The 26,144-nt window shown below is 47.8% G+C and overlaps 9 protein-coding genes across 9 annotated transcripts; 4 read left to right on the plus strand and 5 right to left on the minus strand.

The window, feature by feature from the left end:
• Window positions 1-371: 371 nt before the first annotated feature.
• TRUGW13939_09156 (uncharacterized protein) lies at window positions 372-1,923 on the minus strand (the record flags this gene model as incomplete). The annotated part of the gene is made up of 4 exons (XM_035492281.1): window positions 372-1,201; window positions 1,263-1,497; window positions 1,560-1,679; window positions 1,786-1,923. 4 exons carry the CDS (start codon window positions 1,921-1,923, stop codon window positions 372-374), a joined length of 1,323 nt encoding a protein of 440 aa, XP_035348174.1.
• Window positions 1,924-4,357: 2,434 nt separating this feature from the next.
• TRUGW13939_09157 (uncharacterized protein) lies at window positions 4,358-5,981 on the plus strand (the record flags this gene model as incomplete). Its single annotated transcript, XM_035492282.1, has 2 exons — window positions 4,358-4,609; window positions 4,662-5,981. The coding sequence occupies 2 exons, from the start codon at window positions 4,358-4,360 to the stop codon at window positions 5,979-5,981; spliced, it is 1,572 nt and encodes a 523-aa protein (XP_035348175.1).
• A 582-nt stretch (window positions 5,982-6,563) lies between these two features.
• Window positions 6,564-9,225, minus strand: TRUGW13939_09158 (uncharacterized protein; the record flags this gene model as incomplete). Its single annotated transcript, XM_035492283.1, has 2 exons — window positions 6,564-8,627; window positions 8,683-9,225. The coding sequence occupies 2 exons, from the start codon at window positions 9,223-9,225 to the stop codon at window positions 6,564-6,566; spliced, it is 2,607 nt and encodes an 868-aa protein (XP_035348176.1).
• A 2,158-nt stretch (window positions 9,226-11,383) lies between these two features.
• TRUGW13939_09159 (uncharacterized protein) lies at window positions 11,384-12,807 on the plus strand (the record flags this gene model as incomplete). Its single annotated transcript, XM_035492284.1, has 3 exons — window positions 11,384-11,854; window positions 11,906-12,291; window positions 12,351-12,807. The coding sequence occupies 3 exons, from the start codon at window positions 11,384-11,386 to the stop codon at window positions 12,805-12,807; spliced, it is 1,314 nt and encodes a 437-aa protein (XP_035348177.1).
• A 1,693-nt stretch (window positions 12,808-14,500) lies between these two features.
• Window positions 14,501-17,386, plus strand: TRUGW13939_09160 (uncharacterized protein; the record flags this gene model as incomplete). The annotated part of the gene is made up of 3 exons (XM_035492285.1): window positions 14,501-14,693; window positions 14,757-16,959; window positions 17,017-17,386. 3 exons carry the CDS (start codon window positions 14,501-14,503, stop codon window positions 17,384-17,386), a joined length of 2,766 nt encoding a protein of 921 aa, XP_035348178.1.
• A 268-nt stretch (window positions 17,387-17,654) lies between these two features.
• On the minus strand, window positions 17,655-18,512 carry TRUGW13939_09161 (uncharacterized protein; the record flags this gene model as incomplete). The annotated part of the gene is made up of 1 exon (XM_035492286.1): window positions 17,655-18,512. One exon carries the CDS (start codon window positions 18,510-18,512, stop codon window positions 17,655-17,657), a length of 858 nt encoding a protein of 285 aa, XP_035348179.1.
• Window positions 18,513-18,943: 431 nt separating this feature from the next.
• TRUGW13939_09162 (uncharacterized protein) lies at window positions 18,944-19,807 on the minus strand (the record flags this gene model as incomplete). Its single annotated transcript, XM_035492287.1, has 2 exons — window positions 18,944-19,153; window positions 19,205-19,807. The coding sequence occupies 2 exons, from the start codon at window positions 19,805-19,807 to the stop codon at window positions 18,944-18,946; spliced, it is 813 nt and encodes a 270-aa protein (XP_035348180.1).
• Window positions 19,808-21,475: 1,668 nt separating this feature from the next.
• On the plus strand, window positions 21,476-22,294 carry TRUGW13939_09163 (uncharacterized protein; the record flags this gene model as incomplete). The annotated part of the gene is made up of 1 exon (XM_035492288.1): window positions 21,476-22,294. One exon carries the CDS (start codon window positions 21,476-21,478, stop codon window positions 22,292-22,294), a length of 819 nt encoding a protein of 272 aa, XP_035348181.1.
• Window positions 22,295-22,601: 307 nt separating this feature from the next.
• TRUGW13939_09164 (uncharacterized protein) lies at window positions 22,602-24,394 on the minus strand (the record flags this gene model as incomplete). Its single annotated transcript, XM_035492289.1, has 3 exons — window positions 22,602-23,609; window positions 23,674-24,063; window positions 24,131-24,394. The coding sequence occupies 3 exons, from the start codon at window positions 24,392-24,394 to the stop codon at window positions 22,602-22,604; spliced, it is 1,662 nt and encodes a 553-aa protein (XP_035348182.1).
• Window positions 24,395-26,144: the final 1,750 nt, after the last annotated feature.

The following is a 26,144-nucleotide window of genomic DNA, read 5'->3' on the forward strand; positions in this document are numbered from 1 at the left end:
AGAATGTCCTACAATATTAAGGGAAATGTTGGCTTTTAAGCCGAATGGAAGACTCACTGCTATGGAATCATTGAGTCTCAATGGTTGCTGAGATGGGCTGTGCTAATACTCGGAAAAGCAGCCGTATAATCATGAGGAGATTATATAATTTGACAGGAAAGATTGTAACCCTAGTATAGTAGGCAAACATCAATAAATTAAAGATAATATACACGGAAGAAGAGCGCAAAAAAGAAGAGGTGCGTGCGTTTTATTCATTAAGGACGTCAAAATTAGATGAAATGAGAACAGATCCACAGCTAAAGGCACAAGTCTCTAGATCATGACCTTTGTACATGTCGATATTATTATATACTTATCTATCATAGCCATCATAAGCTGTCATGAATATTTGAATGGCTGCTGATAGCAACCTGTGCTAATTTGATATGGTTTTCTGCCTCAATAAGAGCCTCCATTTGGCCCTGATTTGGCCGATTGCGATATCGGGATTTGATTGTATTGATTTGCTGTCGAAACTCTACAATCTGGAGAGTCACTAGGCTTCTAAGCAGGTGTCGCCTCTCACGTCGGTTGACGCGGTAGGTCGACACGGAAATGTCGACAGGGTTAATAGTAGAGGTATTGAGCTCGGGTATTTGCTGAGGTGAGTTTGTGTCACCTAGGCCAGACAGATGCATATCTTTGCAACAGTTGGCCGTCTTTTCGAGGATAACGCTTATTTGCCTGGCCACCATGGCCAGCAACATGTTCTGCTCTACTCGAGTCGCACACCTCTCACATGCCATAAATATCGCCAACATTTCAATGGAACTGCGAACTTCGCCGAGTAATAGATCGATACGATTCTCGCTAGAAGTAGATCTGGAGACAAGTCTCTCAAGAATGGATATGGAGCTCAGCAGACAACAACAGCTGTCGAATTCTGCGCATGGTTTGCCTCGAGGCTCGAGAGAGAGCGATTCTAATGCTGAGCCCGCCATATCGTGTCCATCGGTATTCATCTCCCAAGCGATGTCGACATGCGCTATGTCAGGTTCTTCCCCCCAAGATAAATCTGGTACGCTGTCTATAGCCGACAGGCCGAGTAGCGACGTATCCACCGTAGATAGTTCCAGAGCTTGGCCACGACTTGCCGCCGCCGTGTCACTACCACTCCGTGCCGAAAAAGGCGATTCGCTTCTTGTAAGGCCTACGGCGGCTGCCGGAAGTGTCAGTAAAGCGTACGTAGGACACTTGTAGAATTAGGTACTAGTACTTACAAGTTGGACAGCTACTACTGCTGGAGCTCGATCCGCAGTCAAAGCCGTGCTGCCTTGGACTATCCACAACCCAAGGCGCAAAAAAAGAGTTCTCGATGCAGCTATTGTCGAACATGCTATTTTGCAAGTCATGTAAGGCCAATTGTTCCCCGTGCTTTCCGTGGTCGTTCCTGGAGCAAAGGTCTGCTTCATCGCTCACAATCCGGGTCGAGGTGTTTTCATTACGCTGAATTGCCTGTTCAAATTCAGTGCGTTAGAAAATAAGATCTTGCAACCATCATAGCGTTCGTTACTTACTGTCCGACTCCTTTTGTTCTTTTCCTGTCGTTTGTTCCGCTTCTGGTTTTCCGGATAGACGCATTCGAATCCCATGGCCACGCATCTTTGGCATCCTCCCCGTCCTCCAGAACAGCGTACCTATAATTCCATGATATTAGAAATCTAACACGACAGTAGGGTGAATAGGAATATGGTTATTCATTTATGACTGTAGGCAGGGGATAAAGACTTCGAACAGTCATACCTTTCTAGAGCGGCAAAACATGCAAGAAATGTGTATCTTGTCTCGGAGATTACGGCTGACAGCAGCAACAGGATCTGGATTCTCAATGTACTCCAAGGTTCCTCGGTCAAAGGCGGCGGAGACCAACGTGCCAAACATGATAATCACTCCGAGGCGATTTGCTGCGTGCAAAGCAGTCCACAATGAAAATAATAGAGGTTACCGGAGCAAATAAAGTTCAACGCTGTAGCGATACCAACCACGCAAGGAACTGAAGACATTCCGGATCTCCGTGACTTAAAGGGTCGGAGACTCGGAAGTATACAGCCCAGAGGATCGACATCTAGAAACGCCAGCGAAATCCTACGGAATAATATACGAAGAGCCGACACCAAATAAGATACGTAGTTGGAAAAAAAAAGTTAAAAAGGATCTACTATTCGATGGTTCCGGATTAAAATCTTTAGCTTTATGTGTATATCTAGCTACGTATACACAAGCCCAACTACGGGCCAATCCCCCACCGCAACCGTTAAAAAAAGTGTGTCAGCCTCTATAATGAACTAAGAATTCCTTACTAATAAGTGTTCATTAAGGGGTTATTGGTTCATTATATAAGCTGACAAAACATAACCCTTACTAGTAAAATGAAGTATGGGCTGATGTGTTACTTATACGACGCGGATATGGGCGACTTTACACGCAAATTCATACACAAATTTATACGGTCCAATACCGGAGGTAACAGATAAAATCCATTAAATCTCGAATTAACCGAGGTTCGGCTCATTAGAATGCCGACTATCCCAAATAACATGGCCGCAGTGACAATTCTAATCAAGCAGAACTTTGTAAGATTACTTGCATATGAACACTCTATTGATAGACCTATGTTTACGGCCGTGGGCTCACAGGTCACCCAACATTGAGGCCCCCGTAGGGACAAAATGGCTAATTATTTGTACGAACCACTTTTATTGGATCACTATAGTTCGAATTTTGATATATTATTCTATGTTTAAATATAACTATAAACATATTAATTTCTGGCAAACGTCACTGGTATTATCGTTTTTTTTATAATATCCAAATTATACATGTCTAATACTAAAAACGGCCTTTCTATACGAAATGGCTAAGACCGCTTGCTGTCAAGGCTGGGGGCCCACCAAGGGCAAACTCAGAGCTGGTAGGACCGTACAGGAACACAAGGTTAATTTTTATATAAAAGAAACCTTTTAGAATCTTCTTAATCCTATACGAGATCTTAAATTTATAAATTTAACCTGGATAGCTCTAGTTTAGCTTAATTAGGGAAAATAGGACGAGCAGGGATAGGGGTAGAATTATTATAATAACTAATTGATATTATTATATCCCCTGAATATGACTACTTTGTATAGACGTGAGCCGGTGGTTTGAGTTCTGAACAAACCAGGGAACTCTCGCTTGGCCAAACTAGGCGATCGACATCTAGAGGCGCTTATAAGTTACTAGCTTGGGTGGCCTGGGGCCGTTGGAAAATTAAATAACCCTAAATATGTAAATTACCCATTATAAAAAGTTTTTAAAAAAAAGATTTCTAATTTTATTGAATTGGATGAGGTTATTGATGACCCAAGGATGCCGGCGGCTGGTGGTGGCCTGAGGATGTAAACAAACGATAGTTAGTGCTCCGTCGCTTGTCGTTTATGTTCTTCTATCCACAAGCGGGTTAACTTATATCCTAAATCGCTTGGCAGGTGTTCACAAAAATTTTAGTAGACTAGCACTCAAACTAGCAGGGGAAAAACGGGTTAGCCACTTCCGCCCAAAAACGCGTTAATATGCCACCAATTCGCAATAAAAAGCAGTCAGATTCTCGGGAACAAGAGGGAAGAATTCAATTGGCATTATCCAACTTAAAAAATGGCAGAATTCGCTGTATACGCCTGTCAAAACTGTTCTCTCAACCGTTCTTTACCGAGGGAGATCAGGGTATTCTGCCGAGTGGACTGTTGAGGAGGAGGTATATGAGAGTTGGTACTATCAATTGATCCATATATTGCAAAGCAATATAATAGTCTAAGAGATATGGATAAAGTGTGTATCTAATTTGATATAAAGATAAAATATAATAAACTAAATATATAATAATATAAGTGTTTTATATACAATTGATGTACTAAATTAGTAATTACTATTTTTTTACCCCAAATCGGAATATATATATCAACTGATACATGTAGACTAGGTTTATAATCAATATATAAAGTAAATTAAGTTTATATAATTAATTAATTTTTTTAGATAAATAATCTATATAGATATTAAAAAGTCTTAATTCTTTTAATTATATATTAATTTCTTTTTTATATATAATTTATTAGGGAATAACTAACTATTACTAAAAGAGTCGCTATCCCGAATCTAGAGGCCATATTATTGGCGGTTTCCAGACGTCGTACTTTTGTCCAAATCTTTCTAACCGTCCACCATAGCCCCTCAACGCCTGATAACTAAGCGTGATAGGATACTAGCAGAGCTTGGCCGACCGTTGTTACAACACAATCTCTATTTCGACATTTAAATTTAAACGGTTGGGCTGTCCGGGATGGCCTCGGAGCGGAGTCCTTTGCTGCTCCCTAGTGGGAGCTCTACGGCCAACAATCATTATAATCATAGTCAACAAGAAGAGACTAGCGACAACATGACAGAATCCGACGTCGATGCTGCTGCAGTGCGTCGCGCTCTGCGCAAGGTGGACTGGCGGTTGATTCCGCTGCTGTTTGTCACGTATATGCTCAATTTCATGGACAAGGCGATTCTGTCGAGCGCGTCAGTGTTTGGCCTGATTGACGATACAGTAAGTCTTGTGGTTTTTGATCTTGGGTGAAACAAACAAACTAACAAAACAGCATCTTGTCGGCCAGCAGTACAGCTGGGTGTCGAGCATCTTCTACTTTGGCTATTTCTTCTGGCAGTATCCCACCAACATCCTGATAGCCCGGCTGCCCGTGGCCAAATACCTCGCCATCAACACCTTTTTCTGGGGCGCCATCGTCGCTCTGACTGCTGCATGTGTCAACTACGGCGGCCTGCTGGCCGTGCGTTTCCTGCTCGGTGTCGCCGAAGCCACCATAACCCCGGCGTTCATGTTCATCACCACCACCTGGTACACGCGCGACGAGATCCCCTTTCGCACGGGCATCTGGTTCTCCGGAAACTCGATTGGCGGGCTCGTCGCCAGTCTGCTGGCCTACGGCGTCGGCCATATTGAGCATCCACTGCATCCCTGGATGTGGATGTTCATCATCCTCGGCCTGGCCACGTTTCTCTGGGCCTTTGCGCTGCTCTTCCTCCTGCCGGACAGCATCTCCAACGCAAAGTTCCTCACGCCGCACGAGCGAGAGATAATGACCAACCGGGCCATCATCGCCGGCACCGGCCGTACGGAGCAGACGCACTGGCGATGGGACCAGACGCGCGAGTGTCTCGTCGATCCCAAGACATGGCACATCTTCGCGCTGGCGATCCTAACGCAAATCCCCAATGGTGGGACACAGAATTTTGGAAACTTGGTCATCAAGTCCTTTGGCTTTACCTCGCTGCAATCAACGCTCATCAACATCCCATCTAGCGTCATTAGCGCCATCACCATCGCGCTGACAGGCTACCTTGCCGGCCGGTTTAGACAGGTAAACTGCATCCTAATAGTTGCCATTGTCGCGCTGTCTGTTACAGGCAGCGCCATCATCTACGCGCGCAGCCACCACGTCACCAAGGGCGCGCAGCTCTTTGGCTACTTCTTACTAGCCACGGGTCCCAGCGTCCTTCCACTCGTCATGTCGCTCGTGCAGGCCAACTACAAGGGCGTCACGAAAAAGATGACCATGACAGCCATGATGTTCATTGCCTATTGCGCGGGCAACATTGCCGGTCCACAGTTCTTCAAGACCTCCGAGGCTCCCGCATACCAGACCGCGTTCCGCGCGATTTTGATTTGTTATATCATCTCTGCCGCGTTGGCTGTTTCGTTGCGCGTTTACTTGCAATTCACGAATGCCAGGCGAGACCACGAGGAAGGTGTTGTTGGAAACGCTGGCTCGTCTTCTGGCGTCGTGGCTGGAGGCAAAGTGGCCGATGTCGTCGAGGCTGTGAGGGATGCATCGCTCCAGCCAGAGGATTTCGACGACGTGACTGACTGGCAGACTGTTGGGTTTCGATATCGTCTTTAGTAAGATTTACTGGTTCAATATATAAGTCATAGAATAAAATAATTAATCATGTATTAAAAATTCATGTATATATCCACCAAATCATCCCTTTCGTCGTTTATTCCACGCTTCAAAAATCGTGAAATATTGAGAGTTTCTTTACAGAAACATAAAATAGCGCAGTGTATGTAAAAGTACATTTTCAAGGAAATAGGAAATCATCCATATACCATAGGACATGGATCTCTCTTTTTCTCATTTTTTTTCAGTAGATGAACAAGAAATGTCTGTATGATTAACTCGAGAACACGACTCGAATACGAAGGTCGTCTCGTTGCTTTTTTTAGGTAATGCAGTATTAGTATTCAAAAAAAAAGAAAAAGAAAGAAAAAAGGTATCCGCAGTCAAAAATACTGCTATTATTCATAGAAACCATGCTCGTCGAATAAATTCTTTCTCTATTCTCGTTGACATTCGACGTTCAGATGAACCATCCGTATACCGAAATGCGAGGAGAGGTCAAAAAAGCCGCAAGTTAAAAAAAGGACCAAAAATGCTAAAACTCCAACGCGCATGGCTGAGATGCAAAGTGAAATATGATGACTATTTCTTTTTTCCATTGGGTATATCTTTCAAAATGTCATCGAAACTCATAGTCGGATTCATGCGCGTAAACGGCTTGGTAGGCGGTTCCACGGGCATGACACCCGCAGGAAGAGGGAGCGCTTCGAGCGTGTTGTAGATTGATGCTCGATTGTTGTGGGAGATAAAGCCTGGAGATCCAGTGCGCGGCACGCCCATGGAAGACATGCCACTGGGGCTCAGCATGGACGGCGCATCAGACATGGAACCCGTCGAGGATTGTGGCACTGGGGCGGGCGAGGAGAAGACCGATGAACCGTCCTCAGTCGTGATCGGAGAGCCGAGAATCTGGCTCTTTTCAGCCCACTGGGTGGCAATCTGCCAGCAGTGGCTGCGGCGGTAGACGGTGTCGACCGCGTTGTTCACGACATCTGAAGGCAGACTGACAACACCCTGTCCACCAGCAACACCGAACCAGCTCCGGCCAGCCTTTGCATCGTTCTGCACCCATGGTGCACCTCCACGAGGAGCAACACAGAGGAAGTATTCGACACCATGCGTGAAGCGAAGATCAGATACGTCAATCACCAACAGAGGAAGAGACTGGATAACAGCATAGAGGAACAGCCATTGGCCGATTCTGTTATCCAAAATCTCATCCACGGTTTTGCCGTGCGCATTGCGACGCTCGAATTGCATGAAGCTCTCCACAAACGGTGTTGGCTTCAAACTCTCCCGAGTGTAAGATGCCATGAGGACTGCATTGATATCCGAGTCCGAGAGCTTTTTCTGTCGCTCCTTGGCTTCTTTCTTAGCATCCAAGGTCTTCCGGTGGAGCACTTGCACGCTGGGCATTTGCGGTACGTCAAATGGAATGGGAGGCAGCACCGGAGGTGTGCTGCGGTCGTACTCGCTCATCATTCGTCGCATAGCCCGAAGCACAGCCTCGGCGGGATCTGGCACATCAAGATCTTCGGTGGCCATGTCAGTTGTTCGCGTCGTGAGTTGAGTGCGATCTACAAGCATGTCATAAAGATCGGTTAGGTCTTCGTAAACCTCGTTGAGTAACAGCCGGTTCAACCCGCTTCCCTCGAATTCATTCTTCTTGGAGTTTGCCTTGGGAGGCCAGGAGCCGTATTTTTGGCGGTAGTAGCCCAACACGTGTTTTCTAAAAGCCAAGAAAGAAAGCCTCCAAGACTTGAACCGCACGGTTTTTCCTTCAACAGAAGTGGTGGAGTTGGCAATGCCGGAGAACATGGCCGGAAAGTCAAACTCATCAAGTTTCCCGCGCAAGACAGTCAGACGATTCCCCAAATCGATGTAGCTGCGTTCAAGTCGCTTCTGTGTGACGGGGCTGATCAAGGCGTATTTAGGACTCTGCATGTACCGCAATTCGGCCATCTTGCCGACACTGTGAACAAATCCTTCAAGGTAGAGAGGATAATAGCGTAGCCGTTCGCCCAGAATAACAGCTTCAATAGTCTTTTCTCGGCTTTTGCGGATATCCGCAAGGTGGAGCTCGCTGCAGTAGTTGGCAAAGCTTGAATTGGCGACCTCTCCAAAGTTGGAGCCATCAAAGTTGGAGAAGTGGAAGCGGCTAAGTAGGGCCGACACTTCCATTAAGATGGAGAAAAGGCTAGGGTGTCGCGGCGTCGCAACCAGGGCCTGGCCGAGCAAAAAGGCGAACAGGTTGCGGAAAAGCACCAGGGCGTCGATGTCGTCAGGTTCAAGGGATGAGCTCGGACTTGACACGTCGCCGGAAAGCGGTATGGGAAGATATAAATTGATGTCTTGGACTTCTTCTACTGGCTCATCCACGAACGCCATGCGGCCTGTGCCACTGCTTGCAGAATCATTCATCCACTGGTCTTCGGGCGCGGTCGCGCCGTCGGGGTCGGTCACTGTGAGCGTACGAGTCGATTGGCGCAGTGCTTCCACCTTGGGATCGGTGCCTCGGGCCAGAAAAGTGAGCGAGGGGGAGTCCGAAAAGACACTCGAATCCACCTTGAATGACGGCGGCCGGTTGGTGTTCTGAGGGAAAAGGTAAACGAACGTGTCGCCCTGCTCGTTCCATAGCTCGGGGACCTTGGAACTACATTAGTATTGAGTGTCGGGAAATTCAGCGTCTGTCATCACTTACCTGGTCTCCTCGCGTCAAAGCGTCCAGATCATAGGGGATCTTTTGCTCCAGCCCAGCAATCCAAGAATCGAACCCGCCGTAAGGGTCCTCCGGTTCGGTCTGAGCCGCATTCATATCCTGGCGAGGCATGGACATGGAAGCCCTGCTCGGCATCCAACTTCTTCTCCTGTTGTGCGAGGCGCTCCCTTGTCGACTGTGCGAGGTGCGCTGTGAGGACGGATCGTCAAGGTCTTGGTTGATGGCGAGCAAGGACGGCGGCGGCGGCAACGGGGCTTCCAGGTCGAGCGGTTCTATCGGGCCGTTGCTTGTTCGCGGGCGAGCGTCTGCGGAATTAGGCTGAGGCGATGAAGCATGGCGCACGGCAGGGCGAGATTGGCTTCGAACACGTCGGTGGTCGGCGGCGAGACGGTTGTCGGTGGTGAGACGGCTGTCTGGCGACAGCTTGGGAGAACCAGAAGACGTCGACGAGGCAGCAGAGTCTCTGTTCGATTTCAGGTTGAAGAGCGACGAGATGCGCCGGGCTGTGTTTGGTGCAGACAACATGACAGCGACTCTGACGCAGCACACGTCAACAAAGCTGGTGACGACGCCTGGAGTAAACCAGGGAAGGCCGCAGCAGAAGATGCGGGATTCCGGCGACTAATCAAGGTGGTGGCCAGAATTCCTAGAAACTGGGAAGGTCGCAATTCTTGCGGGTGGTTCGTGGTCCGTATTTCTCTTCTTGTTGCTCGTAACACAGGAATGGATCGGCGGCACGTTGGCTGGCGGGCAGACAGGTTGCGAGCTTGGTGTGAATGCGAGAGCTAGTTCGAGTGTCCCCACTGGGAAGCTGTCAAATGCAGAGTTGGTAAATAATATTGACTGCCAGTGAACATGACAGCAAAGGGAAAACGTCGTTACAGGAGAAAGGAAGAAGGCAGGTTGAAAAAGGCTGTGAGTGATTGTCGTCAGTCTGTCTTGTCTTAGCGCCCTGTCCGCAAGTGGGGAAAGGTTGCGAGTCGGTCTTTTTTTTTTTTCCCTTCCAGAGTCACAGTGGCTGAGCAAGCAGAAAATCAACAAATAAAGCCTCTGCAATGTGCGTCAATCGGTCGGAATAAGTTGCAGCTGATTTGGGCGTTGTCGGCGCGAGTCATCACAAAGCTCGCAGAAGCAGCTAGAACGTGGCCCAAGAGGGAAAAAAGGGAATGAGGGTATTTCCCGCTGAATAATAATAATCGGTGACAATACGAATAGACGATAAAAATATAACAGCCAACATTGATCTACCGCGATCAGTCATGTATTCCTCCCGGGTCGCAGCGGAAAAGACAACGAACGCGCCAGCGGAACAGCGCCTTTGTCTTCGTTGCCTGACGAGTAATCAATACGAGGAGTTCCACTGACAACCACCGTCCGGAATTCTCGGCGCAGGTGGATTCGTCAAGCGGCGCAGAGGTCTCAGATGGCGTGTGCCAGAAGAGGAGTCAGTAATGTGGGGAGGCGAGGCTGGCATGAATGACGTGGGATCAACTCGGAGTCTAGTTCAAGGACAAGGAGTCAGACGCGCCCTAAAAGGTCCGAGTGAGCCTCACTAATATCACCATTTCGTAGTGCAATTGCGTGTGCGGCCATGGCGACACGCAGACAGGGGTTGTTGATGTTGGCGTGTCGAGAGTTTTGGAGTCGCGAGATCCATGGTCGAACTTGTCGCGGTGTGCGTCATCTATCTCCAGGAACAGGCAATTCTTAGTGCCACGCTCCGTCCCTTGCCCGCGGCTACCAGGCTGTGTCTGGGGTGGCAGCTGCGGTATTTCCACTCCTACACACACGCACCAGCTGCGTCACCTCAAGTTATGTCAATTTGTGCTCCATTATTATTTTTCCATCCGACTGTTTTCAACGTATTTTATGCAAGATCCATATTAGCTAGTACTTATTGTGCATCGATCAACTAGTGCTGACCTGTCTGCTGCGGCTGACAATTAACTAATCGTCCCACAGCAGCGGATGACCAGAATCGCGTCTTTGCAATATCAGATTGATCAAGTTGCCCAGTAATTTTGTATTAATAGACCCATCGATAGGATTTTATACAAATAAACTATAGAACAATACATAGTATTTGTGGCAGTGAAATATTTATACTCTGTCATTATGTATACAGTTGCCGAGGCATCTACATTTGACTCCAAAGTGCTGCATTAATCAATGTATCTGTAGACATATTGTATAAATATCTTATTTTTAACATTTAAACACTTTGAGATGTATTAATAATTATTTCACTTCAATCAATTCAACATTTGAATGTTCCAGGCATATAAAATTAATGGCAAATATACTCGTGAAATCCCACATAATTCTATATATATATACATATGTCAATTCTCCCATCACCCAACGTTGACTGCGGGATTTGACCGTTTACCCCAATAATCAGTGGATTAAACTGGCCAATAGCATTGAAATTGTATCGGAAATAAACCAACAAGACCAACATTGAATGCAACGTCCTCGTCTTTTTTTAGAGCAGTGGCCCGCAAGTTGGTTGGTTGGCTGGTCGCTTCCCCACACGGCAATGTCAATGAACTTCCCAACCATCAGCTACTGATCCTTCGCAACGACATCAATCAACTCATTGATCATGCGCGCTCCATGCAAATGTCATACTCAGGCAGACTTGTGTCACCAAGGCAGAATCTCTCATCCGACCAACACCAAAATGGCCACGTCCATCGATCTCTTTCGTGGGTGGCCTAACCCCGCTCTCCTGCCAGTTCAGTCGATCGCCAAAGCGAGTTCCATTGCCTTGTCGACGCCATCCATCTTTCAGCCAGGCTTGCAATATGGACCGGATGAAGGCTACGGTCCGCTCCGTCAGCACCTTGCCGACTGGCTTACCTCGTTCTACCGCCCGAAGGAGCCCATCTCAGAAGCCCGGATCTGCGTTACTGGCGGGGCCAGCCAGAACCTCGCGTGCGTACTGCAGGTCTTTACTGATGCTGCGTACACGCGGAATATCTGGGTGGTTGCGCCGACCTACTACCTCGCCTGTCGCATTTTCCACGACGCTGGGTTCATGAACCGTCTACGAGGTGTGCCCGAGGACACCGAGGGGATCGACATTGGTTTTTTAGAGAAAGGGCTACAGGAAGCTGAAGCAAAAGCCAATGCAGAAGGAAACACACAACCGGTATGGGGTGAGTCTTTTGGGTTGCACACGCTATCTTGCTGATGGATACAGCGCTACAAGCTACCGCGACCGTGGAGCAAAATTTATAAACATGTCTTCTACCTGACGTCAACGTTTGCGAACCCGTCGATGAAAGTGGTCTCGGTCCGTCGTCGCGAACAACTGATAAGACTAGCCCGGCGATACGATGTACTCGTCATTTCCGACGATGTTTACGATTTTCTCCAGTGGCCGTCGGATATGAGCGCAACGATTTCGCCGAGTGACAAAGCTGCAGTCCCCAGACTGGTTGACATTGATCGATACCTCGATGGCGGTCCGGTTGATGATTTTGGGAATTCAATGAGCAATGGCAGCTTTAGCAAGTTGGTCGGACCGGGTGTGCGTACCGGCTGGGCCGAAGGGACATATAAGTTTGCCTATGGACTGTCGCAAGCGTATGTTCCTATGGAGTTTTGACTCTCTCGACGAATACTGACGTTTCTTGTCGCATAAGGGGATCATCACGGTCTGGAGGAGCTCCCTCCCAGTTGACGGCCACATTTGTTGACCAACTCGTCTCGACCGGAACTCTACAACGGCACATTTCATCTGAGCTCATTCCGACCTACCAGGCACGATACAGAGAGGTTATGAGTGCTATTAGCGCTCATCTTGTTCCATTAGGCTTCAGTGTGCCAGCAAGCGCCCAGCCTATCGTTGGTGGATTCTTCATTTGGCTTGACCTGCCGGCGGGGCTCACGAGCAGTGTCTTGGCTGACAGAGCAGCGGCAGAGGAGAACGTTAAAATTGGCAGTGGCACGTTGTTCCAGGTCGAAGGAGACTGTACCGAGGGCCGCCAGGATTTTGAAGACGGCATTCGACTGTCGTTTGGCTGGGAGGAGTTTGGCCTTCTTTCTGAGGGAGTGGAGCGTTTGGGTAAGGCAGCTCGCCGTATATTGAATACGAGGTAAGTGTACTGTCTTTCGTTAGACCACGTAGTGGACCGGTTAGGTTGTAGCCGTTGTTCAGAACAAAGCCATTCGTAGTCTTTATCCCTATTAAGGATCAAAGAAAGAGTTTGGTCGACGGGAGGCTGCCGGCGCACGAACGGCTTATGGGTACTACTATTGGCTCGGAACGGGTGGAGCCGCCAGAGCTTAATTGTGAGGACCAATCATGGCGGGTGGAAGTGGAACCGAGGACGCTACGGTCTGTGATTGGCTGGGAATGCAGTTTCACTGTTTTAGCGCGAAACGCGTGGGCGGCAAAACTCGAAACAGTCGTCTTTGCATGGCTTGTTCTTTTTGTCTTTCTTCTCTGAGGTGCTTGTTTGTGCTGTCCGACAATGAGACGGGCTCTCATTGTCCGGATTAATGATTGTCATTCCTCAGCTCGATCAGTCCACTGTGTGGAATGCGGGAGAGTGTGGCCACCGGGACAACGGCTTGGCCCATTGTTAGGGAGGCAACCGTCGTGCAAAAAAATGCTCCAGAGATTACGCCGAGAGTAGTATGTGGTCGACTATGCGCTGTGCCCACGAGCTAGACTGCTAGAACATTTTTATCAGGATCTGCCATGAGAAACGGCACAGGCGCATTCCAGACCCCGCAGATCAGGTAGACCCTGACAACGCCGTGCTTTTCGTCGTCTAGACTGTACACGATGTGTCGACGAAGAGGAGAGAAGACAGCGTATATGTAGAGTAGTTGGCACCCGTCGCGCCGAGGGACTTGTAGTTCTGCTTATTATTCCTATCAATACTCCTAGTACTATTATTGCTGCATTCGCCAGCAAGTACCTATTGTTGATCTCTACTATTATCCATCTCATCGTCACCCCAGCTTTCTCATCTTTCTATTTTAGATTCATTAATTACAGGACCAAAGGGCGTATTGAGCAGCGATTCGTTGGCTCGCAGCTGTTTCATCTACTTAGGGCTTGGTTGCAGCGTCCGCCAATCAGCACGCCGTTCGTCGCTTTAGGGCTTTGTGTGAGTAGCCTTTTTCTTATTATTGTTGCAGGCGCTTATTGTTTTGGCACAATGCAGGTGGAGACTCCTTTTTTGAGTGAATCAGACTTGATTCTTTGAATAATAGTCACGGTGGGTCGCCTGATAGCTGATTCCCCCGCCAGTGTCTGCTTATTTGACTCCCCAGGTGTCCGCCTTTTCTCTTCCGCTCGTGAGTATCTTTCCTCCTGTCTCTCATTAGGCTGATACACAGTCATCCATTCTTTTTTTTTCTCCTTCTTCCCTTTTTTTTTTCTCGTGTGTGTGACAGCGTCACCCACTTCTACCACCCACTTCTACCACGGAATCTCTGTCCTGGTGGCAGTTGCCTGGTGGTGCCTTCCTTCCCCTTCGACGTAAGTAAGACATCCTCCATTCCGCATTCCGGCTGTCTTGTCAGCGCAACACACTCGTCATACCAGAGGTAAGTCTTTGTTCTTTTCTTTAGTTTCATTATTGCTTTGCCGTTGTTGACAGTAATTTTTTGGTCAGATTCTGGAATCTCAAGACTGAGTATTTCATCTGATCTTGGTGGCTGCTTTTTTTTTTGTTGGACACCAGGAGAGATCTGATCTGACTCATATCGTCAACAGCTTCTGCTGGCCAGATTACAATTGAAACCTTCTTGTTTTCCCTTTTCAGACGACTTCAAAAATATGATTTTCATACGACTTTTCCTCCTCTTGGGTCTGTCGACCCTGTTGGCCGCTGCGCCAACGCCCCAGGCCAGCGCCGCCAGCTCCTCGTCTGGGTTCTGGATGGCCAATATCAAGCGCCAGGGCACAGTTGCATTCGGTAACGCGACAGACTACCAGATTTTCCGTAACGTTCACGACTTCGGCGCCAAAGGTATGAAAGGCACCCCCTCATTCTGAACAACATGATCGCAACAGACTCACTAACATTTTTTAGGTGATGGCTCGACCGACGATACCGATGCTATACAAAAGGCCATCTCAAGCGGAAACCGATGTGAAGAGAACTGTGACTCATCTACTGTTACTCCTGCTATCGTCTACTTCCCGCCTGGCACATACGTGGTGTCGCGCGCTCTCAACCAGTCGTATTACACTCAGATGATTGGTGATGCCACCGATCTCCCTGTCATCAAAGCCGCCAGAAGCTTCTCCGGCATGGCTGTCATTGATGCTGATCCCTACATCATGGGAGCCAACTGGTTCACTAACCAGAACAACTTCTTCCGTCAAATTCGCAACTTTGTCATCGATCTTACCTCCATGGACATGAGCAGTGGCGCTGGTATCCACTGGCAAGTAGCTCAGGCTACGAGTCTTCAGAACATTCGCTTTGAAATGGTCAAGGGAGGCGGTGATGGCAATAAGCAACAGGGTATCTTCATGGACAACGGTTCGGGCGGTTTCATGACTGATCTCACCTTCAACGGCGGCAACTACGGCATGTTCTTGGGCAACCAGCAGTTCACAACTCGCAACTTGACCTTTAACGGATGCAATACGGCTATCTTCATGAACTGGAACTGGGCTTGGACTTTCAAGTCGGTTACTGTTACTGATTGTGCCGTGGCGCTGAACATGTCCAACGTTGCTGATGCTAATAACCAGACTGTTGGTTCGGTCATGCTCTTGGACAGCTCTATCTCGACCACCGACACTGCCATTGTCACTGCTTGGTCTAAAGACAGCATTCCGATCGGTGGCGGTGCTCTTGTTATTGACAACGTCGACTTCTCTGGCTCCAAGGTAGCCGTTGCCGGAATTGGTGGTAATACTATCTTGGCTGGCGGTTCTATTGTCGATAACTGGGTCCAGGGCAATACTTACACTACTTCCGGTGCTTCGAGCGTGAAGAAGCGTGATATCGAGTCTGTGGCCAGCCTTGAGGCCGACACGTGCCCTGCGCCTGAAGTTGTCACTGTCACTGTTGTTCAAGGCGCTGGAACGAATCCCACTGTGCCTGCAAGTCATGCTAGCGATCGTATTGCTGGCTCGACTGGCACTGATGCTCCGGGTGGCTTGGCAACTACTATTCCTGGCACCGACATACCTGACCCTGTTACCACTGTCACTCCTACTGTTGGAGCTACTACTGCTACTGGAACTGCCCCTCAACAAACCACCGGTACTCCAGCACCGCCTGCCTCTAATCCAGGCTCCGGCGATGGAACGACTAGCCCTGTCTCGTCCCCATCTGCCGCTACTAGTACTCCCTCCTCGCAACATAGCCCATCGAGCGGACATGCGTCCGGAACGCCCTCCTCTGGTACCTGTGCTGCATCTCCTGTGTCCAAGGCCCGAACTCAAGCAACTCTTGCCAAGTCAAGCAAGCCCTCTGTTCTCGTTGAGGGCTCTGGCAAAGTTTTTGAGCGTTCGAAGCCTTTGTATGAAACTGTCGATGCCTCATCCTTTGTTAGCGTCAAATCTGCTGGTGCCAAGGGCGATGGTACTACTGACGACACGGATGCCATCCAAAAAGTCCTTGACAGCGCTACCTCTGACCAGATCGTTTACTTTGATCATGGTGCCTACATTATCACTTCCACTATCAAGGTACCCAAAGATATCAAGATTGTCGGCGAAATCTGGCCCCTTCTGATGGCTTCTGGCAAAGCCTTCTCGGACGAGCAGAACCCAATCCCCATGCTCCAAATTGGCCAAGCAGGCGATTCTGGCGATGTTGAGATTTCTGACATCATGCTCGAAACCAAGGGACCCACTCCTGGTGCTATCTTGATGGAATGGAACGTTGCTGGCTCCTCCCAGGGTTCTGCTGGCATGTGGGATGTCCACTTCCGCATTGGTGGTTCCGCCGGAACGGAACTCCAGAGCGACAAGTGTGCCTATAACCCTAATGCGACCCATAACGCCAACCCTGAGTGCGAGGGTGCTTTTATGCTTTTGCACGTTACTGAAAAGGCCAGTGCTTATGTCGAGAACGCCTGGTTCTGGGTTGCTGATCACGAGCTGGATCTCGCTGATCACAGCAAGATTGATATCTACAATGGCCGCGGTGTGTTGATTGAAAGCCAAAACGCCGTCTGGCTGTACGGCACATCTTCTGAACACAGCCAGCTCTACGAATACCAGATCAACAATGCGAAGAATGTCTTTATGGCTCTTATCCAGACCGAGACTCCGTAAGTTGACATTTATCCTGTTACCGCAAGATAGTCAATACTAACGTTAGCTACTAGATACTGGCAATCCAACCCTACAGCTCTCGAGCCATTCACCCCTCAGAGCAAGTGGAGTGACCCCGACTTCTCGACCTGCACGACTGACAGCTGCCGCAAAGCCTGGGGCTTGCGTGTCCTTTCCTCGTCCGACGTGCTTATGTACGGCGGTGGCCTTTACAGCTTCTTCGAGAACTACAGCCAGACCTGTCTTGACAGCGAGGACTGCCAGGAGAACATGGTCGAAGTCGACTGCTCCAGCGTGTCGCTATACGGGCTGAGCACAAAGGCCAGCGTCAACATGGTTACATCGACCGACGGCAAAGGATTAGTCGCTCAGTCTGAGAACCTGAGCAACTTTTGCTCCACCATTGCCTTGTTCCAACAGTAATCCTTACTGCTTGGGGTTTGTCTTGTTTTATTTCGCTCAAAACAGTTTCTTTCTTGACTCTTTCACATGTATGATATTTTTTTTTGTCTCGGCTGGATTTGAGTTTGAGCATTGCTAGCGGATTGATTAGCTTTGTTGCGATAGATGGATATTTAGATAGTTCTTCCTACTGGTGGAGGCAAGCAGAGCAAGCCAGTGAATCAATGATACCTAAGTCACTTTTTTTTCAATCTATACAGAATCTAAGTCTATGTAACTCTACTTATAGTTATTTCGCAGCATTCTCCTTGGCCCTGTCGGCAATCAGCTGTTTCTCCTCTGCACTCAGATCTGTTTCCCAAGATAGCCTGGGCAGCTCAAATATATCGGTAACACGACCATAGCTAATACCACCCAGACGACTAACAGGCCTCAACTTTTCTATTTCAAGCACCCCTCTCTCTTCATCGAGCGCATCCTCGCGCGCCCAAAACTGCACTCCTTCGACAGTAAACATTGTCGCAGTGACTTTGCTCGGATCGCGTTTTGACGTGAAATCGCGCTTCTCAACCACTTTCGCCTCGATCGAAAACACCGCTTCTTTCACACGCGGCACGCGCACTTGCTTCGTATCTTCGCCGCGCGTCAGACCCGAGACGTCAAACTCGCTGACTCCATACGGCGCATCGATGCATGCCATATTCGCCGCGTCGATATAATCCTCCGATATGATGTTTATCACACACTCGCCCGTCTCGAGCAGGTTCGTCAGCGTGTCCTTGCGCGTCCCCGGCGAGCCGACTTTGGGTCCGTTGACGCCAAACACAAAGATGGGCGGATCGGCCGCGATGATTTGGAAGAAGCTGAACGGGCTCACATTTGTTGATGAGCCGTCGCCGGAGCGCGTCGAGATGAAGCCAATAGGCCGCGGAACAATGGCGCTGATGAGCAGTTTGTAGTTGGCCAGAAACCCGCGCGAGTCGGCGTTTGGGTCGATGCTGATGTGGTTTGATGTGTTGGGTTCGCCGTACGCGCCGGAGCCGATGGTGTACCCCGGGTTGATGGTTTGTGTGTAGTGTGGGTGCGCAGAGGAGTCCCAGGGGGGGCGAGAGGCTTCGACCTCTTTGAAGGGCGCATGCGGTGCCATTTTTTGTTGTTGTTGTTGTTGTTGTTGTTGTTGTTGTTGTTGTTGTCTTGTTCTTATCTTGTGTGGTGTTGATGTGACCCCGCGGTTGGAGATGCTTTGGTGTTGTGGTTGTGGGTGGTACAGTGCTCTCAAGGTCTATATTCAATGTCAATTGAATGAAATAAATAGAGTCAATGCTGAAATAGGTACAAAGTCAAAGCATCTAAACTATCTTAAAAGATGAACAAAGATCCTGCTAGAAAATAGACTGATCAATTGAGGGGCAGATTAAGATTACTAAGTGCAAGATGATGCAATGGTGGATTTGTAATGGGTCTTATCGGTTGTACAACAAAGAGATAAGAAAATATGCACGAACATAGACGGATACTTTCTTGGAAAGGCATGACACGATTAATAATAAACTTTGAAGTTGAAATTATTTACATTTTCTAGTTAGGGCCATCACCGCTCCCATAAGGACTAAAGGCATACTGTACACCCAAACCTGAAAGAGAAGGGCCATCATCTTGCAAGAGAACTTTAGAGTTATCCGCAGTCCCAAAGTACGAATATCTGTAGACGCAAGGGTTATTGTCCAGGAAGGGGATTGCCGAACGCAAAAAGTTGCTCTGGTCGTCGATCGATCCGAAAGCTTGGAACTGTTGCACCGGTTAGCTCTCGACCAGCATATTTACATAACAGTTTCGTACCTCTGTGATCCAGACTTGGCGGCCTGTTAGAGAGCAAATGCTGTTGACCCAGTTCTCAAAATCTGACTCTAGAGTATGGTCGTTATACCAATGAATCGGGACAAAATCAATATGGCAGCCGCTGCACGCTTGCAGAAACTGATTCAACCAGTCATAACCGTCATTAGAGACAGAAGGAGCACCAAGCTGAGCATGGCCGGTGAAAGGTTCCATGTACTGGTTCCAAGCATCAGCAGCTTGCTGGGGGCTGAGGTTGGCTTGGTCTCCGCGTTCAGGCTCATTGAAGGCAAGCAAGTGTCCCGTGCCACCGTTATTAATCCAGTACCAGGCGTTGTCAGACCATTGGTCGGTATGGTAGTTTGCAGTACCCCAGAGCATGGGCACATATTCAGCAAACGACTGCTTCTGGCTAGTGGTACTGTCCCAGTTGTACTGCCAGTTCACCTGAGAATCGTGGTTATTCCATGAGCCGCCAAATTGCGAGATTGGAACATCGTCATTGGCGGCCAGGCCTCGTTTGGGCCAAGAATCGGCGGCGGTCGAGGTTATAAGGAGGCTCGTGGCCAGGGCCACGTAGCCGGTGACATTGTTGAAACGAGTCATTGCGAAGTCACTATAAAATATAGAAAAAAGCTGTTTATGAAGAAAGCAGCAGAAGGAAGTGACAGCGAGGATTCCTTGCACGGTATAACGGGTATACGACAAACATGACTGTCGTGGCTATTTATAATAATCATGCTGGTAGACATCACGACAGAAGGTGGCGTTCTCTTTCAGGTACACAGTCTACCCACTCATGTCATACAAAAAGCCATCAATTGATATAAAGGGCCGACCACAATAAATGCGGCATAGGTTCGCCGAAGTGCATCTTCACAATTTTAGACAGACAACCTTCTATTGGCCATATAACCGATCTTGTAATGGCCGAGATTCAGCCATAGACGCCTAATATTGACTAAAAGTTCCTTTTTTGTTATCTTCGGTTTTTGTGCTACTTGCGCGTGGTTAACGAAGAGGGCTGACAACTCTAGGAAATTAGGTATTGAAGTGTGGCGTTCGAATGATGATTAGCAGGGTGTGATTTGGCGCTTTTCCGAAGCCAGTATTAGTTGCTAGTGCTACAGGTTCCACTGCAAAGCAGGCAGAATTAGCTTGCATGTGTAATGTAACTTCACTACACCCTTTATTTACTCGTTCCCAATGGATCCCAAGGCCAAGGGACCAATGCTATGCCTAATAACTAGGCGTGAAATGTAGTTTGTATTCTAGACGTGGTCCGACTATGAGTATTGCCTGACCATGTAGTTCAGTCTTCCTACAGTTTACGTGGTAACAATATAATAAAGATCTAAGTGTAGATAAATTCACCGTTATGATCCATTCAAACTTTAATATTGGTTGAAAGCCACGTGCTAGCTATACTGGAGCTTCTAGACTTTCGGGGGGTTATGGCGGCTTAGGCCCTAAGGCGCTCCTATGGTCGCTGACTAGCATCATGTTCGCGTTTGATCGATAACTATACCATAGTTGGCGCTATAAACTAGTGCTTACGCCAGATCGCATGTCGTTAATATGTCACTTATCGTTTGGAAAATGTTAAAAGGTCTGAATATAAGCTAGTCATCAATAATTAATATACAGATATATCTAATTTAACACATTGAGCTAAAATTTACAACTATTTCAGCGAGTGATCTTATGAAATCCGAGTTGAATTGGTTCTTGTAGGGCTACTGTATCCCAACCGTCCCTACCCGCGAGGCGTAATTTGCAGCCCCAACTATTCCCCTTTTCAGCCACGCGTTCTGACACCAATAAATAGGAAATTCGCTTAGAAGATAGTAATGTCATCTAGTGTTTATATTTAGTCAATTTCGGTCACCCAACGTAACCGTGGCGCTGAATTTATGTAAACTAAGAAGAATGACCACATTAACCTCCGAAATGTCAATACTTTACACAGTACAGAAGTGACAAGATCCTGGAAAGACGCCGATAGAAGCTGAAATGAGCGGATTTTTCGTCGCAGACAATTTCGACTTGAGTTGACGCCACTGATACATCGCTTGGTCAGTAAATAACCTAATAATCGCGAAGGATTTCTACCTGAATATGGTCGAGATGTTAGTATGTCTTGAGCCTACACTAGGGTACTCGACTTCCACAGCCCATTTTACGGAGTATAAATAGACAATGCCGCACTTAGGTGATAGTACGCCGTTCAGATCTGGTTTGCTTCAATATAACCACGATAACCTTATCTAAAACATGGCCAGGCTCACATTTTATATTTCCATGCTTGTTGGAGCAGTTGCCGCTCTGCCTAGTCCAGGCCGAACAAGCAAGGCTCCTCCCAGCCTACCCAATGCAGATCCCATTGCGGTTATGTCTGTGCCACAGAGCAATTTTAAGAGCTACCAAACCGGTGGGCTTGTCCGTTACAACAGCACGGAAGATGCCAAGTTATCGAAGCGCTGGGACTGCAGTTCCTCTCCTACTCTTACATACGGCGATACTGATGATGGCGGTCCTGGTATAACTATCGACAATGATGCCAGCGACTGGCGTGGCTTTTACTTCTACCACAATAGCTGTGACAGCGTTCCGTGGAAGTATATTTGGATCGCTGGCAAAAGCACTCAGTTTGTCTCCATTCCCACGGGTTGGGAGGGCCGTGTCCAGCGCGGTGTCGACGATACCATGCTTAATGGTCAACCGCAGCTTCTTGGTTCTTGGCTGGAGATCAGTTGGGACATCAACAACGGAAATACTGGCTGGGCTGATGTCTCGCTCATCCGTGGCTGTGATGGAGCCATTCTTGTTTGGAATCCCGATGGAAATTGGAAGGGGTTTACGCAATGGGTTCTGGACGGCGCACCGGACGGTGCCTACGACCAGAAGAACGATGGGCAGTGGGTTATCAAAGCTACCGAGGGTGAGAACGCCGCGATCAACACCATTCCTCGCGATTGGGACATCCAGCAGATCGGCTCCGATTACGTCTACGTAGACGACTCCCACGGCAGCCCCGTTATTTCGACCAGCAATCAGCGTTTCTCTTCTTTCTGGCCAGACGGTCGCCCATAGAAAATCTTGAAGCTATAAAGAACAGTTAGCATTATCTTAATAAAGTAGTGGTGGTTAGTTTATAAAGAATTTAGTTTTAAACACTGTGTCTGCTCAGCTAGGCAAAGAGATTGCATGGAATGAAACCTTTGATTCCATTTTACCAACTATATAAGACCGCTCTCACCCTGAAGATAACTCGACAGATTACCAATGGTATTCATCATCTAAGCCCTATATGAACAGTTATGGTGCCGGAGAATTTCACTATCATTAAACATTAAGTATGGTGCATTTTGTAGAAATAGTTATCTAGAGAAATGGCTATCTAGCCAGTGGCATATGGACTGGCTCTCCGCAGCTTCTCACCAAACTTCCAAAGGAGGAAGGGCGCCGGAATCCCTATTCCTATCGCGATAAATGCCAGCAGACTATTACCCCATCCGTAGTCGAGGGCATCATACATGTACGGGGCAAACAGAGGGAATCCGAACGCAGCTAGAGAGCGTAAAACTGATACTGCAGCCATCGCGCTGGCTGCATATTTTGTATATGCATCCACGGTGTAGGTCTGCATGCACTGAAAGGTTATAATATTCCCCACGGCAAATAGACAAGTGCCGATGTTAGGGGCTATCCAGTGTTGATGGGTCTGGGCTGTCCATCCGTAAATGAAGAGACCAGCTGGAACGACAATGGCGGTGACGGCGAGCAAGGGTACTCGGAATTCAGGCTTTCCTATATCGTTATTTCGGGCCTTGAAATGGCGATAGAAGCAGTCGTTTAGAAAAGCGCAGAGGTAGGCGCCCAGAAAAGATCCCAAGCCAAGAGAGATATAATTTAACCCCCCAATTCCCGTGGACTCGCCGTAATAATTGGGATCGGTCCACAGGCTAGGGAAAGTTGATAGCATGAGGTACATGAGCCCATAAATATAAGCCATGTATAGGGCAAGAACTTGGATAATAGGTTGCGTGAAAAGAAGACGAAAGGGTCTCACGAGCGACATTTGAAAAGACTGGGATAGAGTCTTATTCTGTCGTTCCTCTTCGGTCTGGTACGAGTGATCGCCAGAATTTTTGCGAAGCCTTTTCGCCCGCACCTTGAGGATCCGGGGGGCGTAAGTTTCATGGAGAAGGAATAGCCCTGCAATTTGAATGACGCCGGTTGCGATTGAGGTGGCATAAAACACCCATCGCCAAGTGGTATTCTCAGAAATGAAGCCACCAACAATTGGGCCGATAGCTGGGCCAAGAAGGGGTGCCAGGCTGAAGACAGCCATTGCCTTGCCGCGTTCTTCAGCGGTAAAGCAATCTCCGAGGACTCCTCCACCAACCTACGTGGAGGGTTAGATAAAATTAATGTGTAAAAAAAAATAGATTTTGCGATATCCAACTTACAGCTAACGGAACACTACCACCCAGCCCTGAAAGGAATCGGAAAGCAATTATTTGCCCTTTGGACTGTGAGAAGCCACAGCCAATGTTGAAGGCCAGGTAGAACAAATTTGCAAGTTGCAAGACAATAGCCCTGCCATATGTTTCGGAAAGCGGCCCAAGGAAAAGCGGACCGATGGCATAGGCTAGGATGAAGATAGACAAGGTGAGTTCAAGAAGAACTTCAGATTTGATATTGAAGTCATCTCCAATGTATGTCAGGGCGGGCGCTACCATCGTCGAAGACACGGGAGAGATGAAAGTGTACAATGAGACAATGAGCATAACGGACCATTTCCTACTGCTGGGCCAGTTTTTGGGTTTTTCCGGGTCATTGGGACCATCCCATGTTACCTGTGCAATTGGTTAGTTTCTCCGGCTGTCACCACCGTAAACAATGGAAAAGGTAGCATAGATATACCAATTTGGAATCTTGCTGGGGTGTATTAGAACCAGCCGCTCCCAACTTTTCCAGTGGTTGTTGACTTTCCAAGTCCACGTCTTGTTCCTTGGCGATATCTCCTATGCCTTCACGTATAGGCCCATCTTGTTTCACATCTTTACTGTCGAGAGATGAGTCTCCTTTTTCAGGGTAGTGAGAATCACCGCTGTGAGATATAGATTGGTCATCTAAGTATCGTGATCTATAGGGTCTAGGTGCTTTTGATTCATTGTCTTTGGCCATGACCAGTGCCTGGTATGAATATCACGCGACTCCAGGTAGACGGGTGTGGATAGGAAATTGGGAAATACCTAGAAATAAATAAAAGTAAAAACGATAAATGATAATGTCAGTCTGCACACACTTAAAACAAAGACACATGTACAATGTAGGGTTACGTCTTTTATGCTCCCCTTTCGGCGGAGCTAATCATTAACTCCGGCTGTCGGGCAGCTCAGCCCTAAACGCTGACAGGAATTAGAAGATCCCGAACCCCATATTCTAGCTGGGGTCACTATATACACTTATTTAGGGTCCTTTGTTGTTTCCCATCTCTTAACTATTATCATACCCACTCTTTACGCATTTTTATAATAGTTTCCCTTTTCGTATCCTTATCCCTACTTGCAATGAAACTGCCTAGGGCCTTTGACAGTGTTCAAAAGCAAGCTTATTGAGATCCTCCAGCGTAAGGGGCTAGATAGCTAGCAAACCCACCTCCAGCACCCCGCTGGCAGCCTCAGAGGAACGGAGTTAGAACTAACACTGAACCGAACCCCGACAGGATTCCCTGTGTTCAGACGCATGTTGCCCACAGATCTACGTTCCTAGGCTTCAGGGCCCGTGGGGGAGATGCCTATTATAACGGAGCCAGCCGAGAACAAGCGTTGCTGTGGGGCAATATCTTGACTCCGTCCTATAACTCTGCAACTGCGCAAGCGGAAATCCGCAAGAATCCACTATTAGTGGACCAATCGGGAGCACTTCACAAGCCTAGAATAGATAGTACCACTCTTAATGCAATATACGACCAATTTTTGCTAACAACATTGCGGTTATGAAGTACCGAAACAAGAGTCTACCACCTCCATCACTAGCATCACCTTACTGCGTAATGGTGCCAACATTCGGGTGGGCGAGTTTCGTCTCAACGTAAATTTCAGCTCACGGGCCTATGGGTCTATTTCCATCTCTAGGAGAGTTTTGTGATGAGTAGGCTGGCTAGGGTCTATGATGCTGGATACTGGATATTGTGCTTTAGCTTTTTTGTAACCAGCCCCTTTGATGTTAGATTTGATAGCTTTACGCACTAGACTTCATTTATGCTCATCTATTCTCTAATAATTCATAGGGCTTCTCTATAACACAGGGAAGTGACTCATCAGGGATTTGACTCATCGCCTGGGAATGCTTTATCTTGAAAGAAGGAATCGATAAACCATTCAGGAAAGTTACTTGCCTTGTATGTAGTATATCATTTGAGGATTTGAAGCATCCCTGAAAGAAAATAACTAGGTTACCCTTCTGCTGCCACGGCACGAGAATTGCGAACATTTTGTCGTCTTATCTGCTGCCCCAACAGCTTGAAGTTCCTCCCTACCCTCCATCCATATCATTGTGATTCAAAATGCTCACACTCCGTTGAAAGTTCAACCGTGGGTTTGTGCTCCCATATCGAAAAAAAAAAAAAAACAACGAATCTCTAGATACACCAAAGGGATATCAGACGTTCCTAGTGGCATTGCCCCTTAACTTTAGTTTGAACCCGGTTCGGATTTCAATTTCTTGGCTTCTTAAACATCGTAAGATTTTTGAACATGGCCATCGCGATCCATCGTGTCAAGCACGAGACCGAGTATCCGCGCAATATACGTACTTTTGGTGTCAATAACTAGGTGCCCACCCAAAGCGAGAGCGACGGGAGGGTGGATGGATGCCACGGTTAGTACTTGGGTATCACATAAAAGTACATGGCCTATTTATTCTTACAAGC

This window comes from Talaromyces rugulosus, chromosome V (assembly GCF_013368755.1).
Source record: "Talaromyces rugulosus chromosome V, complete sequence".
Taxonomy (NCBI): Eukaryota; Fungi; Ascomycota; class Eurotiomycetes; order Eurotiales; family Trichocomaceae; genus Talaromyces; species Talaromyces rugulosus.